The following is a 15,669-nucleotide window of genomic DNA, read 5'->3' as shown; positions in this document are numbered from 1 at the left end:
TTATTTTGCCAGAGACATTATTTATTTAAATATTTTTGACATTTAATGCCAAAATGCTATGTAATCAAAAAGCAGTATGAAACAAAAATATATAACAGAGCACAAACAAGGACTACAAAGTTCAGGAAAGCTAGATGAATAGTTGCTGATATAGGGGTTTTTTTTCTACCCTTTTTGCACTGAATCTGTGCACTAATTGAGACAAAGATCCTGTGCAAAAAAATAATATATGGTCTCGTAATTAAAGACTATAATAATGCATGCACACAAAGGCTGAATTCGAGTTACACACGTAATCTGGAAAGAGTTGTATAGAAGAGCACCCAGTAGGATCAGAAGCACTGACTTTTCCTTTACCAGATTTTGCATATCTGTTGAAACAATAGTCAGCATAAATTTCTAAACCACAAACTCTCATTCTATGAGTGTCAGGTAACCTAAATGAAGGAGTCTCTCCTATTTTCTCATATAGTAAGATTATTTGTTCCTTATGTATGTATTAAAATAAACCATTGAGATTATTATTGTATTTCAGAATGATTTTGGTCAGGATATTTTAGAATGGTATAACAACAGGTCCAGATATGTCCAGCCTTAAAGCTGCAATCACTTCTCAGGAATCATTTTTGCCGGTTCTATTCTGCACATCTTTTATTATCAGCTGATCTTCTGACAATTCTTGCTACTCAAGATCACTGTCAAAATGCTGTCTAGATAAAAATATGTTTTTTTCAACTTTTGCAGATCTAAGTGACCAGCTTATGGAAGTGGTTGGTCTGGAAGGAGCCATGGAAATGGGACAGATATACACAGGTCTGAAAAGTGCTGGAAGACGACTTGCCCAGTGTTCATCTGTCGTCATCAGGTATCGGCAGCTTTAACTTGCACTGCACTATTGTAGTGAAACAGTAAAGTTTTATATATTATCAGTTCACTTTCTTTGGTAGTTTAATAGTCATAATTACTATACTTATTTCTTGTGAAAGTATCATTTTTTAATATGAAATACATCTATTTGATCCATATTCTATGCCTATACATCTTCCCTTATTTAAATGTGTCAAAAAACTAGAAAAAGTATGTTTACATTGAGTCTTCACATGTTGTATTCAACTGTCATTTCATCCTATGAAGAAATATTGTCAAGCAGTTGGAGCAGAAGGAGTAAGGCATGAACATCTTGCATTTTATTGTTGACGTACACTCTATGCAATTTTGAGCATAAAGTCATTTAGCGTTACTTTGACACTTTTTAACCCATTTATAATGCATACCTCATGAGGGAAGAGTAGCATTTAATTAGTATTTGTAAAGCATTTTTTGATCTGTAGAAATCAAAGTGCTTTGTTTTTAATTTATTTGTTATTTACTGAACACTGACAAGTCACCATTAATACATGTGTTGGTATGTGTAAGCCGCTAATGGTGGAGCACACTAATTTAGTTGTGTTTCATCATTTACTATGCTAAAAGTGACCAGAACATTAACAATAGAGGAAACTTGGATTAGGACTCAAAGAGGAAAAAAAATATTTTAACTTTTGAAATAGATAAGGACTAGAAAAGAGAGAGATGGTCAGCTTTTCCTCAGTGAAGTTTCACAGGAAGAATTTTCCAAAATATTAATAAAATCATAAGCTATACAATTATAAGCCCCAAAAGCCTAAAATGAGCATAAACTAGAAGAAGACTAATAAAAACTTTAAGAAAATAAGTAGGATTTGCCAAAGTACCTGGCGTATTTTTGAGACTCCTCAAGGACTGGGTGATGTTGACTTCGAAAGTACTTTCATGTGGATGAGGAAGAGAAATAAGATCACAGATGCATTCCAACCTTCTCTGGATACAAAGAGATATTTTTAGAATCCCACATCAGCAGGATCACAACTGCAAAAGATTCAGAACCCTTCCAAACCTATAAAGTGAGAGCTCATTGAACATTCTTCCCTTCCTCCGCTTATGGCCATAGATGACAGTGGATGATCCCACAAACTGTTAGTCATTTTCAAATAATGTCAAGCCAGAATTCTCATTGACCAACATGAGTGCTCAGTTGACTCGTTTTTCCATTATTAGATTTATCTACTCCATGTTATTTCTAACAATTATATATGCGAACTTATAATACAGAAAAATAGAGTTGGAAAAGATGCACAAAGATCATCCTTTTCTTTTTATTTTCTCATTTGTCTATACTTTTCTTAATGTGGTATGCAAAACTAGAGAGGGAACACTGGGTATAGCTTTTTGATGAAATCAGTACCCCTTTGCTAACAATTTAAATTTTTAACATGGTATGTTAAAGTCTCTGAATATAGTACAACTGTCATGTTATGTGAGTGCTCTGTCTAACCTGGAGTTAGACAGAAGCATAAAAGCATCTTTTATGGTTCTAATAAATGGTAATGATAAAGCTAAAATTTATTTCTTATTTCCTTTATAGTAGTCAGTCTAAATTGTATATTAAAAAAAAAAGCAGATTCCTTTGTCTTTTCAGTTAATAAGGTTTATTCCTGAAGTTCTTGAATAATTCAGTCTCTGTTTCACAAATTGCAAACTATTCTCCCATAGGAGAGTTGCATTTAACTAGCAAAATGTGTGACTGTTTGCAGTGTTTTTGCTTTATGTGTTGAAAATCAAACTAAGCCTACTAAGTGACTAGGTTGCTTTTGTAAGCATATTACATAGAAGCTTAGGGGTAAATCAGGCTTACATGTATGTGCCACCATAAATAAATACATCTCCTTAATAAATACATTTATCAGTTTTGTCTAGTCACTTTTACTTATACTATGAAATATATCACTTTAGGACCAGCAAGTCTCTGCCTATGCAGATAGATGGGGAACCTTGGATGCAAACCCCTTGCACGGTAAGGATACTGGGGATACTGGGATACTCTGGGAAGAGAGCTGAACAAAAAAAATTAGGAACTTTTTAAATGAATAACAAAAATTACAATAGTCAGAAATATTAACTGATACATTTACTTTCACTTCTTCAATGATAGAAACAGAATCTTTCTGTTTAAAAGACAACTGTTGTCATCAGCATTAACTCAATTTACTTAAGTAACATCTTCACATACTGTTGTTATATAGTTCAACACCCACTGCCTTTTCAATTTATCATGCTGGTTTTTTTCCCTCAGGTTAGGATGAAATAAAAAGACATTTATTTCAAAAGTTTGGAAAAGACTCAAAGGGTGCAGTCTCAGCATCCCTTTACCCAATATGTTCATTTATTTATGATGATGTATCAGATTTATAGTCTCTATTGCTGAGGAAGAGTCAATGTTAGTTTTGATGCTAAAGCGTATAAAGTAACAAATGATTCTTTAAAAATTTAGGAAGATTTTCCATTTCCTTGAGTTCATATCAAGGACATTTTATTGAAAGCTGAGGTCTTGACTGTGCTAATTGAGTTATACAATAGAACTTATATTTTTTAAATCCTTACAGTTTAAAGGAGAAATTAAGGAAATTGTTTAGTCTCTTGTTTCTGTGCCCACACATACGAAGAGAGGGCAGGTAAACAGCAATTCGGATAGGAAAGGACAGGATAGGATAGGAAAGAGCTTGTTCAGAGGAGGTTCTTTGAGTAAGATAACACAAAAAAAGTGTGCCTCTAAGAAATTTTCATCTCTCCAGTAAATTATATAAGCAAACTGAGCATTTGGAGATGTTGTTGAAGAAATTTAAGCTATTTATTGTTGAGTATAGTCTTAGTAACATGTTTTAATACACAATTTTACTAATGTTGTTTCCCTGAAGAAGACCTATGTTTTTTAAGTAATTTAATTGCTGTAACCTTTCAGCTTGTAAGTATAACAAAACAATGTGACAAGGAAAAAATCCCACTACAGGTGGGAGTAATTCTCAAAATCAGGGTACTGGATTAAAGGCTACACAAAAAAAAAAAGTAAAAGGGAGCACCTTCAGTAAGGTTCTAAAAGGTGTGGCAGCTGATACTGTATGGGTTAAGATGAAATAAAAGGGTTGTGATAGTTCATATTTGCCACATACACCATAGTGTACAGCTGAACAATGGGGAGTGTGCTTGAGCTCTAATTCTCTATGGTTAAGTGTTCAGATACTGCAATGATAGGCAAACCATGTGAACACACACTGTGTGAAGGCAAAACAGTGGAGATTTTGTGAGATTTATTCCAGGATACCTTTTGGTGTTAAGAGAGATCATTATTTTTACCTATTCTACAGCTATGGCTCAGTGCAGTGCAACAGTACTGAACGCAGCAGTTACTTTGTTCAAGAAAAAGACGTGATTTTTCAGTTGCCAGATTACAGAAGGGAACTTACAGAAAGATGCTAGCAATAATATGTGGGGTTTTTTGTCTTGATTGCTTGCTCTGTGCAAAATCCCTGTTGTCTGGTTTACAACGCTAGCAGAAGCTGCCTGCACAATTGAGGACAAACCTGGAAAAAGAGACAGTTCTTACATTTCAATTACTGCCTTGAGGAAACAGTAAATTATTACTGATAATTATTGCTGGCCAGTTGAAGTATGGTTTTAAAGGGGATAGAAATGGCATATAATACTTTTCTGTTGAACCTATCCTTTTTGCTATACTTTTGTTAAGAGAACAGAAATATAGAAAACTATATTGTTGAATGTACTTATTTCCTCTGAGAAGAAAATACATTAACTATTTGTCTAGACTACTGCACCTCTATGAATTTAGATATAGAATTATTATCTTATGTTATATTATTCATTTTTCTGGAAATATTGTTTTTCTGCTGGGGAGTTTAATGTATTTATTGCAATCACTACTTGCACTATTGTACATCTACCCTGCTGTTTTCTACATCTTACAAAGGAAAAAACATGTGTGCTCCAACCTCTCCTCTCCCACTAATTCTAACTACACTACAGTTTTCCTTGAAGTTCTCTGCAAAATAGCTAGGAATTCCTCCTGAAACAATAACAACTGGACTCACTCCAACAGATCCACATCCTTCTTATGTTGGGGGCTCCAGAGCTGGACGCAGTACTCCAGGTGGGGTCTCATGAGAGCAGAGGGGCAGAAGCACCTCCTTTGACCTTGTGGCCATGCTCCTTTTGATGCAGCTGAGGATGCAGTTATACATATATATATATATATATATATATATATATATATATATATATACACACACACCTTTTTTGTTGGTTTTTTTCCTTCTGTGTAGCCAACTATGTACCCAATTATTTAAACCTGCGAGAGCTCAAATTTCAGAAAAAAAAATCTGAGGAGACCAATATAAGAATCATGAGATTTTGTCTTCCTTAGAGGTAAAATTGAAGTTTTTTCCCAAACTTACCTGAAAGCAAATGATTAATGATCAGTTTCTAAATGGCAAAAAATATAATGATCAGATAAAGAAACTGATGAGTTCAGTTTCTTAGGAAACATATGAGATTTTGGTTTTACTTTTATTTTCCCTCTTAGGAAATTTATTTCCCTAGCTCTTACAAGGAACTGAGGCTCACTGGCACTCCTACATCATGCACTGAGACATGGGGGAACATTCCCATGCTACCTCTTGTTCCACATTAGGTTGCTGAGGGAGGGTGCTTATTAGTTTACTAGCTACATGGCTTTAACGACAGAAGCTACTGTCTCCACACAGCACTGGCCTGCTTGGATATACCATCTCACTAGTTCTAGGGGAGAGACCCCTGCAGCTGAGTCTCAGGTTTTTGGTTCTTTGGTGCTCCAGCCAGAAAGCTATTGTTGCAAAACAAACCTACTATCCCTCCTTCTCCAGCTGTCTTTTAGAAAGTTGAAATAACACATTTTATTTTGGTATTATCATCTCAGGAACTTCAATATCATCTAAGTTCAGTAGTTTTATGGACTGACCTATAAAAATTACAGAGACTACGTGAGAAAGAAATTCGTACAATTGAATCAACCCTGGCCCAAGGTGCAAGTGATAAGCTCCTAAGTCGTCCTGTTTCTGCCTCAGATTTTTGTACAAATGAGAATATTTTGCAAATGATTTTTCAAGAAATTGAGTTTAACCTGATCAAAATTCTCCTGCTATTCTGTTCTGCATGAAATCCCTGTTATGTATGGGATGCAGGCTGCACGTGCAGGCTTGGAAGTTTATTTCCTGTTGAAGGAATCAACAAGTTTATCTTTGCTACTTTTCCTTTCTGACTGGAAAAACATTTTATATGAGTAGCACGAGCTGCTAACAGTTGTCCCTTCTCATGTATATAGAGATCATGTTCCCCCAAATTGACAGTGTGTGCTCTGAGAAAATACTATGGGATGCAATAGACAATGCAGTGATTCCCCAGAAGCTGTGATCTGTGATTTTTCATCCCTGCTATCAGTTTTAGAAATTGTTATATGTGCTTCTTTTAACATCTTTTATGATCTTCTATTGTACATGAACCTAGCATCCCTAGATGAGAGCAGGAATGTGTTCCGTAGGTCCTGTGCAGACTTAAAAATGCGAGTGGTTTGGCCTAAAGGTCTGTCATCCAGAATTATTCAGCATGTTGAACACATGCAGACTGCAATGTCTGACAAAGTCACTCTGTTCTGCTATAGTAAGATGCAGAATCTGAGCATCAAATTGTATTGTCTTCACTGTTTTTTATAGAGGAGTCTTTGGGAGAAGGAAAGATGATAATATTAATATTATGTTAAACATCTCATCTGATTAGCTGAAGAGGAAATTCTATCAGAGCTTTCCCAGACAAATATAGCAACATGAAAGATATCTATGGTTTCACCTGATCTCCAAACAGGTCATTAATAGTAATGAAACTTCAAAGACTCTCAAGTAAATCCAATAAACATCTAGCTCTAGCCGTCAGGATTTTTTTTTAAGAAAAGCAATCTTTCAATTTAGCTACATAAATTATTAGCATTGTTTTGAAAAAAATCCATAAGAATATTCCATCTTAATTAGAAATAACTGCGATTTCAGTTCTTTCATCTATTCCTGACTTGCTTGGCATCATATCTGAAAGAGTGTCAAGCTGCTAGCAACATTAGATTAAAAGTAGAAGACAGAAATGTCTATAGAAGATGCAAGAATATTGCCTAAATGAAGAAACGAAAATGAAAATCCATAGTCAGAGCCCACCTAATGGACTGATGGAAATATAGTTCCATAGACATCTGAAACAGTATGTTTAAAATTATTTACTGATAGGAATACTTGTAGTAAGCAATTTAGTAATGAAACTCAAAAATAATATTTCAAAATATTACAATTTGAATGTACTTTAAAAACAAGTTTTGTATGAATGAATGAATGGTTCCTTTCTAGCCTTTCCTTTAGTCCCTAGAGATGTGATGATCCTGAGCACAGAGGTCCTACTGAAGTCCTACCCTTGTAGTTAAATCCACAGACAAACAAGGACTAAAACAACAAAAAAAAAAACCCCTTTTACTCGTAATTACTATACACCAGGGCTGGATTAGAAAACTGAGAGTCACAGATTTGCTTTAATGTAGATCCATTGGCTCCAACACCCCATGAATCACACAAAGAAGCTGCAGCTGTATTCTAGACTCTGTCTGTAAAGTATCTTCTTTCCATGTTGCTGAATATAGTAATATTTTCTTATCAGTTTTTTATAATGGGAAAAATTAAACTTTTGTATCTTCTTCTTTAGAGTGAAGAGAAACTGGGTCCTGGATATGGTGGCTGTTTTTAGTGGAGTATTAGACAATTAGTTAACCCATAAAGGGAAGTTAATCGCTAGAAGTTTTTGGTGTTATACTCAAATGCTGCTTTTTTTGCCCTTTTGAGCAACAACGTGCATACAATTCCATTTCAAGGCCAGAGTGATTTATTGAGTTTCTAACACTTTATTTTGCAGCTGGGCATTACTTTTTCTGCTCACAGGTACACTGCACATTAATTAGTTTTGTTTACCTATGCATATTTTTTCTTAATTTCACAACAGTAGTTTTTGTAATTGACAAAGCAATTTACTGCATGTGTGCTTTCTGCACCCCAGACAAATACTCTAACATGTAATGCACCTTTCTTTCCAGTTTGGATTGTTAAGAAAAGAATTAGTTGTGACTAATTGCCAATTAATTTGCAGTGGTTTTAGGGAGGAGGAGGGAAAAACAATTGCACCTACTAATTAAAATTTAAAATATTCCAAAGTGTCATCTTTAGGTGTCTGCGGAATACATAATTTCCATTTTAGTTCTGCACTGGATCTGTAACAACCCTGAGCTTGACAGCTCTATTAATTTAAAACCTCAGTGATACCTATTAGTACAAAACATGAAAAAAAAATGCCATTAATCATTTATTTTAATTTTGCAGCTCTGTCATTTTCTCAGTATGTTTAAAAATTATGATGACACCATAATGTTTTCCAATCTACCTGTGTGAAGGGGAAACGGATCACACTACTTAGGAGAGAGACTAGAGTATATTATTAGAGCTTAATTAATGCCAAACTGATTAGATTTGATTGCACTTTGCACAATAATATTGTTAAGAAATCTATTTAAAAGATGTGTTGCGTAACGCTATATTTAAAATAACTGGTCTAGATCTGAAGAGATTTTGACCAAAATGCCACATAATGCAAGTCACAAGTTAATTTTGTTTAGCACTGCCTACATTCTATAGGTCTTATTTATATTGTGATACTCAGTACAACTCTCGATCACTTATGGGAAGATAAAAATATTTGGTACTCCTGTGATATAGAGGTGTCACATCCCTCTATTTCCTGTAAGGGGAGCAGCATGTGGGCATGTAGACTGTGGAAAAAAACCTCATATCCTCAAAACTACCAACATCCAAACCCTACTGACAGCATGGAACAAAGTGACTATAAACTGATAGATCCAACTTGATAAGTTTTTTCTGTCATTTTTTTCCCTCTGTCCTTAAAATACAGGGTTTTGTACTTTAACATTAATTGAAAAATTATAAACAGAGCTGATGATATCTGTTTCCAGTTTTCTATTGTGATCTGGCATTATAGTTAGTACCTGTATTTATAGCACCATATTCTGTGTTAATAGTAAACATTTAAACATTCTGTGAAGTCAGGAACATGTGGGTAACCCGCACATATTGTAGAAACAGGAACATGAAGGCAAAACTGATTGACCTGAAAGATACAGTTATCACACTAAAATTACTGATGCTCATTGCATTTCATTTACTGGATGCATTATATTAATGTGGCTTCAAGGCATACTTTGAAACTGCAACCTGCTCCTGGAACAAATAAAAGTCTGTTTTATGCATTTATAAATATCTTTAGTATCACAAATTCAGGCTTCTCCTTTGTCAGAAAATTTGCTCTCCACAAATATGGAGCAATTACCATCTCTTCTTTTAAAAATTATGCTCTTTTTTAATTAGATCTTGAGTTCCTTCCCACAAATATATTATTGGACACTCTTTCTAATACTGGAAAGGTGATTTCAAAATTGCAAATGCAGTATTTTTCTGCTAAACCTATTTACTAGATATGCCAGTCCTTTAAATTTCTGTGATCGTTAACTCATAGGATAAAATCTTGACTTCAGTTAGTGAATGAGAGTTTTGCCATTGGCTTCAACAGTTTGAGTTTAGCCTATAATGTTGTGTACTGGGCTTAACACAAAAATCTATGATATCTTAACAATCCATGTGGCTATTTACTTTCCTCTTAAATGGAATTTTGTTATTTCCTTATTTTGCCTATATTTAGAAATAAAATTGTGCCAAATATGCCAAATAGAAGGGTTTTTTCACCAGCAGCACATCAGACATTCCCATAATTAATGTTTAAAAACTCCTCCATATTTTCTGTAAGTTATTATATATTTTTCAATAAAACTGAGTAAGTGATCTCAAAAATTATTTTCCAAAATTCCATAGTAATTTGTACAAGAATGTTTGTCAGAGTATCATCAGCTCCTAAAAGTACATTAGGTTAGGTTTTGAGCTTTTGGGATTTTTGTCTCTTCTTCTGTCTTGTTTTCTCTTGTGTGTGTATGTAAATCACAGATTCACCTAGGAAAGAAGAAAAACAAAAAATAATGGGTCATATTTAAAGCTTTTATAATTGTGCTTCTACTAAAAAGGACATGAGGTTGCTTGCTGAATGAGAGACAGAAACTGAATGGTAAAAGTTTGTCTTTAGACACTCCATGTGCACGCACTTGGGATCTGTATACAGCTATAAGTAGCGATTTCTTTATTTTTAACTAAACTAAATCTCCATTGCTTGTAATTAAAGATTTTTCTCTCTTTTTTTTTTTGTCCATTTCAATCTCCCATACAGCACTTTCAGTGTTGAGTCCTATTTTGACCTACAACACTATTTCTCTTCCTGAGACCCTTAGTGCTGCTTCCCATCTTGAATTGTGTGCTGCCACTTGTCACCCAAACTCCGAGCACCAGCTCTGGTCTGGCAGTGCTGCCAGTATGAAAACAGAAGCAAAAGTGAGAGTCCAGGGCAGTAATGCAGTGCCTGAAAGTCTTGAGAAAGACAAAATTAGCCTCTTTCAGGCAAGGTAGTGCAATGGTCCAGCATGTATTACAAACATATTGATCTTTTTTTATCACTCAAAGATAACATTTTTAAACTTTTTTTTTTCCAGCAGAAAAATAAGGATTCAATGGTTATCATTGTTCACCAAGACAGTGTTAACATACGCTAGCATACATAAGTGAAAAATATACTTTAAGTTTACACTTTTATTTTTGTATTTTCAGAATGTAAAGTATATTTTACACTACTGGAATTGTGCCAGTTTAAAACCGTTGAAAATATGCCTTGAAGAAATGCATAGAGGACTCCACCCTCATGCGCATGAGTGGTTAATCGTGTTCAGGCATCTTAGCTGATCTCAGCTGATAGGATACAACATACTGAAGAGGTCATGGTCTCCGAAACAGATGGCTTAATCCAAAAGAGAACATTACAAATGATAAACATTTTCTCAATATGTAACTGCATTCATCCTCAGCAGCCCCAGTCCAGCATGCAATCTGTATGGGGTCTCAGGATTACCTCACCTCTTCATACTGAAGCCATCTTTTGAGCTTTGCTCTTTTATTCATTTTAAGATGGCATTACTATGATTTATGTCTGAAAGGAAACTCTAAGGCCATCCCTACTGCCACATCATGGCCAAACCTTGCAATAAGCTGAACCATTATGACTCGAAGTATTCACTCATGGCAGCTGCAGATTACTTCATGTATTGATCCTGAGAATCAGGTTGATGTCATCACTGTTCCTGAGCCCCAAAATATGTCTTATGAAGCATGTGAAAGTTACAAAAATCCTTGAGGCGATTTTCCAGGACCAGATCATCAGCTGGTATAAAGTGAAATCAATGGAATAACGCCAATTTACTCCAGCCTCAGATTTGGCTTCCAAAGTGGTGCCTGAAGCAGAATTTCTTGTGAGAAAATATGTTGATGCCAGTCTTTGAAAGCAAGAGTTATTATTCATGTGAAATTAATCTAGGTTGCCAAAAAAAAACCCCATATGCTGAATTTGATACTAATGAACAATGTTGACAAAAAGAGGTCACATATGAAATTTGAGACTAATGAACTAAGGTGGCATGGAAATGAGCATTTGGGGAGTAAAGTAAAGGCGCTAATAGAGTTAAACTAACCCACTTGTTGTGTTGAGATTTTTCTGTTTCTGTCTCCTTATATTGTGAAGTAAATTTCCAGCCCAAGAAATGTCCTGATCTATATTTTAATGAGCCTTTTCACATGACATACATTTTTTTGTTTCATTACTATTAGTGAATGACAAGTGAAGGATATTTATTTTACCTTGAAAATGTCAGGTATGCACTTTAAGAGATATATTTTTCCAGTTTTTAATGAGATGGTGTTTCTTTTTGAAAGAAATACCCATCTCTGATGTGGGTACTATGCAGGTGACAACTGATATTTAATAAGTGATGGTTCTTGTATTAGTCGTAGTTCACTAAAGAAAATGTCTCGGATTGCTTTTGAAAAACTCTTAGCGTCACTAGCCCAAAGGCAAGATGTGACCTTTTTATTACATAATGAGAATCATTTATTATCTTACAATGTATCTTAAAGTCACAGACAAAATGCCACTTTGATAATTGCTTTCAATTAGCTTTGAGCATAGCATACATTCATAAAATGTCTTCTCTAATTTAGACTTGAATTAGAGAAAATTGCAGACATAATCTACTTTAAGGTTGTCTCATTTAAGGTGATTCGTAGTTTTATATCAAAGAAATCAAAACGGGTGGCTTTAGAGCAATCTTACAAAGTGTTTTAAATAGGCTTTTCAATATTTGAGTCTCTTCTATTAACAATTAATTAACAAATTAGAATGCTAGTTCATCTTTTTTGACCTTTTTTGTGTATTAACTTTTGACTTTCTTTCATAATGGTTATTTTGAAATTAAGCAGTGTCCTGTGTTAAAAGAGTACAGCATGATTAGATTCTTATTCATCTTGTAGATATGTAAAATATTCAATAGTAAGCAATAAATCCCACACTTAAAAAGTAATATTGCATATTGGCAAATATTTTATTGCATATGATTTTTAATATTGATTATGTGTATAATTGAAAGTATTTGTGGAAAAAATGATTACAATTAGATTGGTTTACTGCATATGTGAGGGCATTCATAAAAAATATGGATATTTTTCTTTCGTCTTTGATTAAATGAAGAAGGTTTGGAAGTTGCACATAAAGAAAATTCAGGCATCTCAGATACTTTGAGTTGAACCAGCTCAAGGGATAACTCTGTTTTTCTTCTTTTTTCCCCCAGATAAAAATTACTCACAAGAACCAAGCTCCCATGTTGATGGGACCTCCTCCAAAAACCGGTCTTTTCTCTTCTATCATCAAAAGAACAAGGAACCACAGCAAGGAATAAGCCTATGTAGTTTAGTTCTTAGAAAACCGATTAGCTTTGTTGGGCTTTGAAACATTTATGCTGGAAGTCTTTCAAGAATTTTAGAGTATCTTCTACTTGCAAAATCATGAATTTTGGTTTAACAGTTTCTGTAACTGAGCTAATGTAAAACTATGCTACTAGAAAAAAAAATATTGTCACAGTTTTGTAGGCATTTTGCATGATGAAAGCAGATGTTTACATAAAGTGATACAGCATATTTTTTGTTGCATGTGTTACCATTTACTAATCTATGGACTAATTCTGCCATGGAATATGGGAAGAGAATGCCATGGGTAATTTGATTTTTCTCTCTTTTCCATTTCAACTTTTTCTACTACAATGATCATATGCCATAGGTTTAATAGTATCTCTTGAATCAAACATCTTCACATCAATAGCCAATTAGACCTGTTTCAGAGTAAAGTTTATTACAGGTCTTACTAACCTGTACTTTTATTTTATCATTTCTTTCTACCCTGAAAATATTTTTATTCAGCTAAGCATTAAAATCTTATATCTTGTTCTGATAACTCATATGTATGTGAGTAACTGTACCTGCTGAAAATGTCTAACAATGTGTGTAATAGTCAAATGATCATGATTACTCTTGTGTTTGTTTTTGTAAGATTGGAAGTCAATGCAAGTTTGAGCAAAAACTGTAAGGCTAAGGAGATCATACTGAGTGTGAAGATAATAATACTTGCAAAACTAGCCATCAGTGTTGTTTGTTGAAATACTAGAATTATTTTAAAGAGCAATACATCTCTGTAACATGGCAAAGTTTAAATCATTCTGCATATTGACCAATAGCATTGTGCATATGCACACAAATAACCAAAGCTCATGCCTAATAAAGTGCATTTCCCACCAAAGATTTAGTGAAAGATGCTTCAGAGAAATGGGCTAATGCATAATTAATCAAGCTCACTGGAGTAGAGTCACTTCTGAAAATTTACAGTTCTTTTGATTACGTTGGCAATGTCCAGACAAATGATGAGGTAGGAAAAAAAAACATTAAATTAATTGCAAGTAAATATTCACTTTTCATTTGTTTCATAAGTGGATAGACATAGACACATACTCTAAATATTAGAAAATTAAACTTATATCTAATTTTATTGTCATTATTATTTTTAAATTTATACCCTAAATTAATCTCTTAAGGAAAGGATGAACTGTTATCTGTTCCCCTTTTGTAGTCTGCTGTCTGGAATCAAAACATTTCTTATCATAAATTTTGGGGAGGCAGTTGCTCAGGTTTTCACTTTCTTAGCCCTTTGAGAGACTTCCTAACAGCTTAGAAATCATAATACAGGGATTTGTCTGAGGTTTGCACAGCACTATCTAATGTTGAAGGGAAGTCCAAGAATGGCAATTTTTTTCAGTCTTGCATATAAACAGTCTCAATCAAAACTTTTTGTGCAGTCTTAACATTATTCTTTGTTCAGAGTGAGCTGGTTCTCAGTTCTGCATGTCTTAAGTTCTCAGAGATTTCATCAAAAAATAAACAAGGAAAAAAAATATTTGCTTGAAATGCATGATTTCCCATTTTTATCTAGACTTTAAAATGTTAATGATTTATTAAATCTATTTTTCTATTGATTCATTCATCCATTAAAAAAATAGCACTTCATCATTCTGTAGTGCACGGTACTGTGCATGTATTTAAAGAAAGTTACCATCATTTGTTCCTCAGTATAAAAATTCAGCAGACTCCTAATTTATATAATAGACACTGAAACAAAAGTCAGTATATAGTTGGTAAGGATTATGTCTTTGAAATATACAGTCTGTGTTCTGTAAACATTAGGAGGTAAATACCAATTAATGTTATGTTCAACATTAGGTAGAATAATGTGAGGGTAATTATTTGCTAAAATTAAGATCTTGTAATTCCCCATTTTTGGGTCTAGTGGTGTTGACAATTACAGTTAACGTAGGAGTAAACTAAATTTTTCTCTGTGCTTTGCAAAAACACACACAGAAAAGCCTTTGATGCACTTCTTTACTGTAAACATACGTAAGTATAGAGCAAAAGATATTTGCAAAAAGAAGGAACTTGCTGACTTACTATTACATAAAGTGTACATTGGTTTTATGAAATTATGATTATAGGTGATAAATATTTTAACATAACTTGACATAGGATTTTCTACCAATGCTCTCAACTTTTTGTGGCAAAAATGTGTTTAATGATAATATATCATGTGCTATGATTATCTCATGAACATTGTAACTCTGAAAACAAATAAAATTATACATAAGCTATTATTTAATAATGTATGCAATTATAAATGTGCCAGTCTATGATAGCAAATTGTTCACAACAAATTTTTTCATATAAAGAGGAATAGATGGGTTCATGTACTCACAATTACATACAATTCTGACTAGACGTATGAAAGGTGAATCAGTTCTGTTGGTCAGCATGTATCAAATTCTCACCGTAGCACAATATAATGGAGCAGCCATTTTACTATATTGGCACTTATCATATCAGTGACAGTCTGTGTTTCTATTAATCTTGTTTGTTTGGATTTTTTTTTAGCATGATAATAATAATTTAAAACCACGCTCAGGTTGAAAGTCTTAGAGTACAGAAAACAGCATGAAAGGAAAATGCTTGATTTAATGAAAGAGAACTTGAGAGGCGGTTCCTTTTTTTTTCTCTTCAGTATGCACAGAATTAACATCATGAAATTATACATTGGTATATGAAGTGAAATAAAGGATATATGCACGTATCTTCATACAGCTGAAATAGA

General features: G+C 33.8%; 1 protein-coding gene across 5 annotated transcripts in view; it reads left to right on the top strand.

Annotated features, from left to right (window-relative positions):
• Positions 1-15,175, top strand: part of DGKB (diacylglycerol kinase beta) — a 359,718-nt gene extending 344,543 nt beyond the window's left edge. For all 5 annotated transcript variants that reach the window (XM_086741529.1, XM_086741533.1, XM_086741530.1 and 2 more), the window contains 3 exons: positions 745-865; positions 2,812-2,872; positions 12,776-15,175. In XM_086741529.1, the coding sequence (XP_086597655.1) occupies positions 745-865; positions 2,812-2,872; positions 12,776-12,883 (290 nt within the window). In that variant the 3' untranslated portion in view covers positions 12,884-15,175. The remainder of the gene's footprint in view (positions 1-744; positions 866-2,811; positions 2,873-12,775) is intronic.
• Positions 15,176-15,669: the final 494 nt, after the last annotated feature.

This window comes from Chlamydotis macqueenii, chromosome 2 (assembly GCF_036417535.1).
Source record: "Chlamydotis macqueenii isolate bChlMac1 chromosome 2, bChlMac1.mat, whole genome shotgun sequence".
Taxonomy (NCBI): Eukaryota; Metazoa; Chordata; class Aves; order Otidiformes; family Otididae; genus Chlamydotis; species Chlamydotis macqueenii.
The sequence above is the reverse complement of the archived record's forward strand: the minus strand, read 5'-3'. Positions and strand labels throughout refer to the sequence as shown.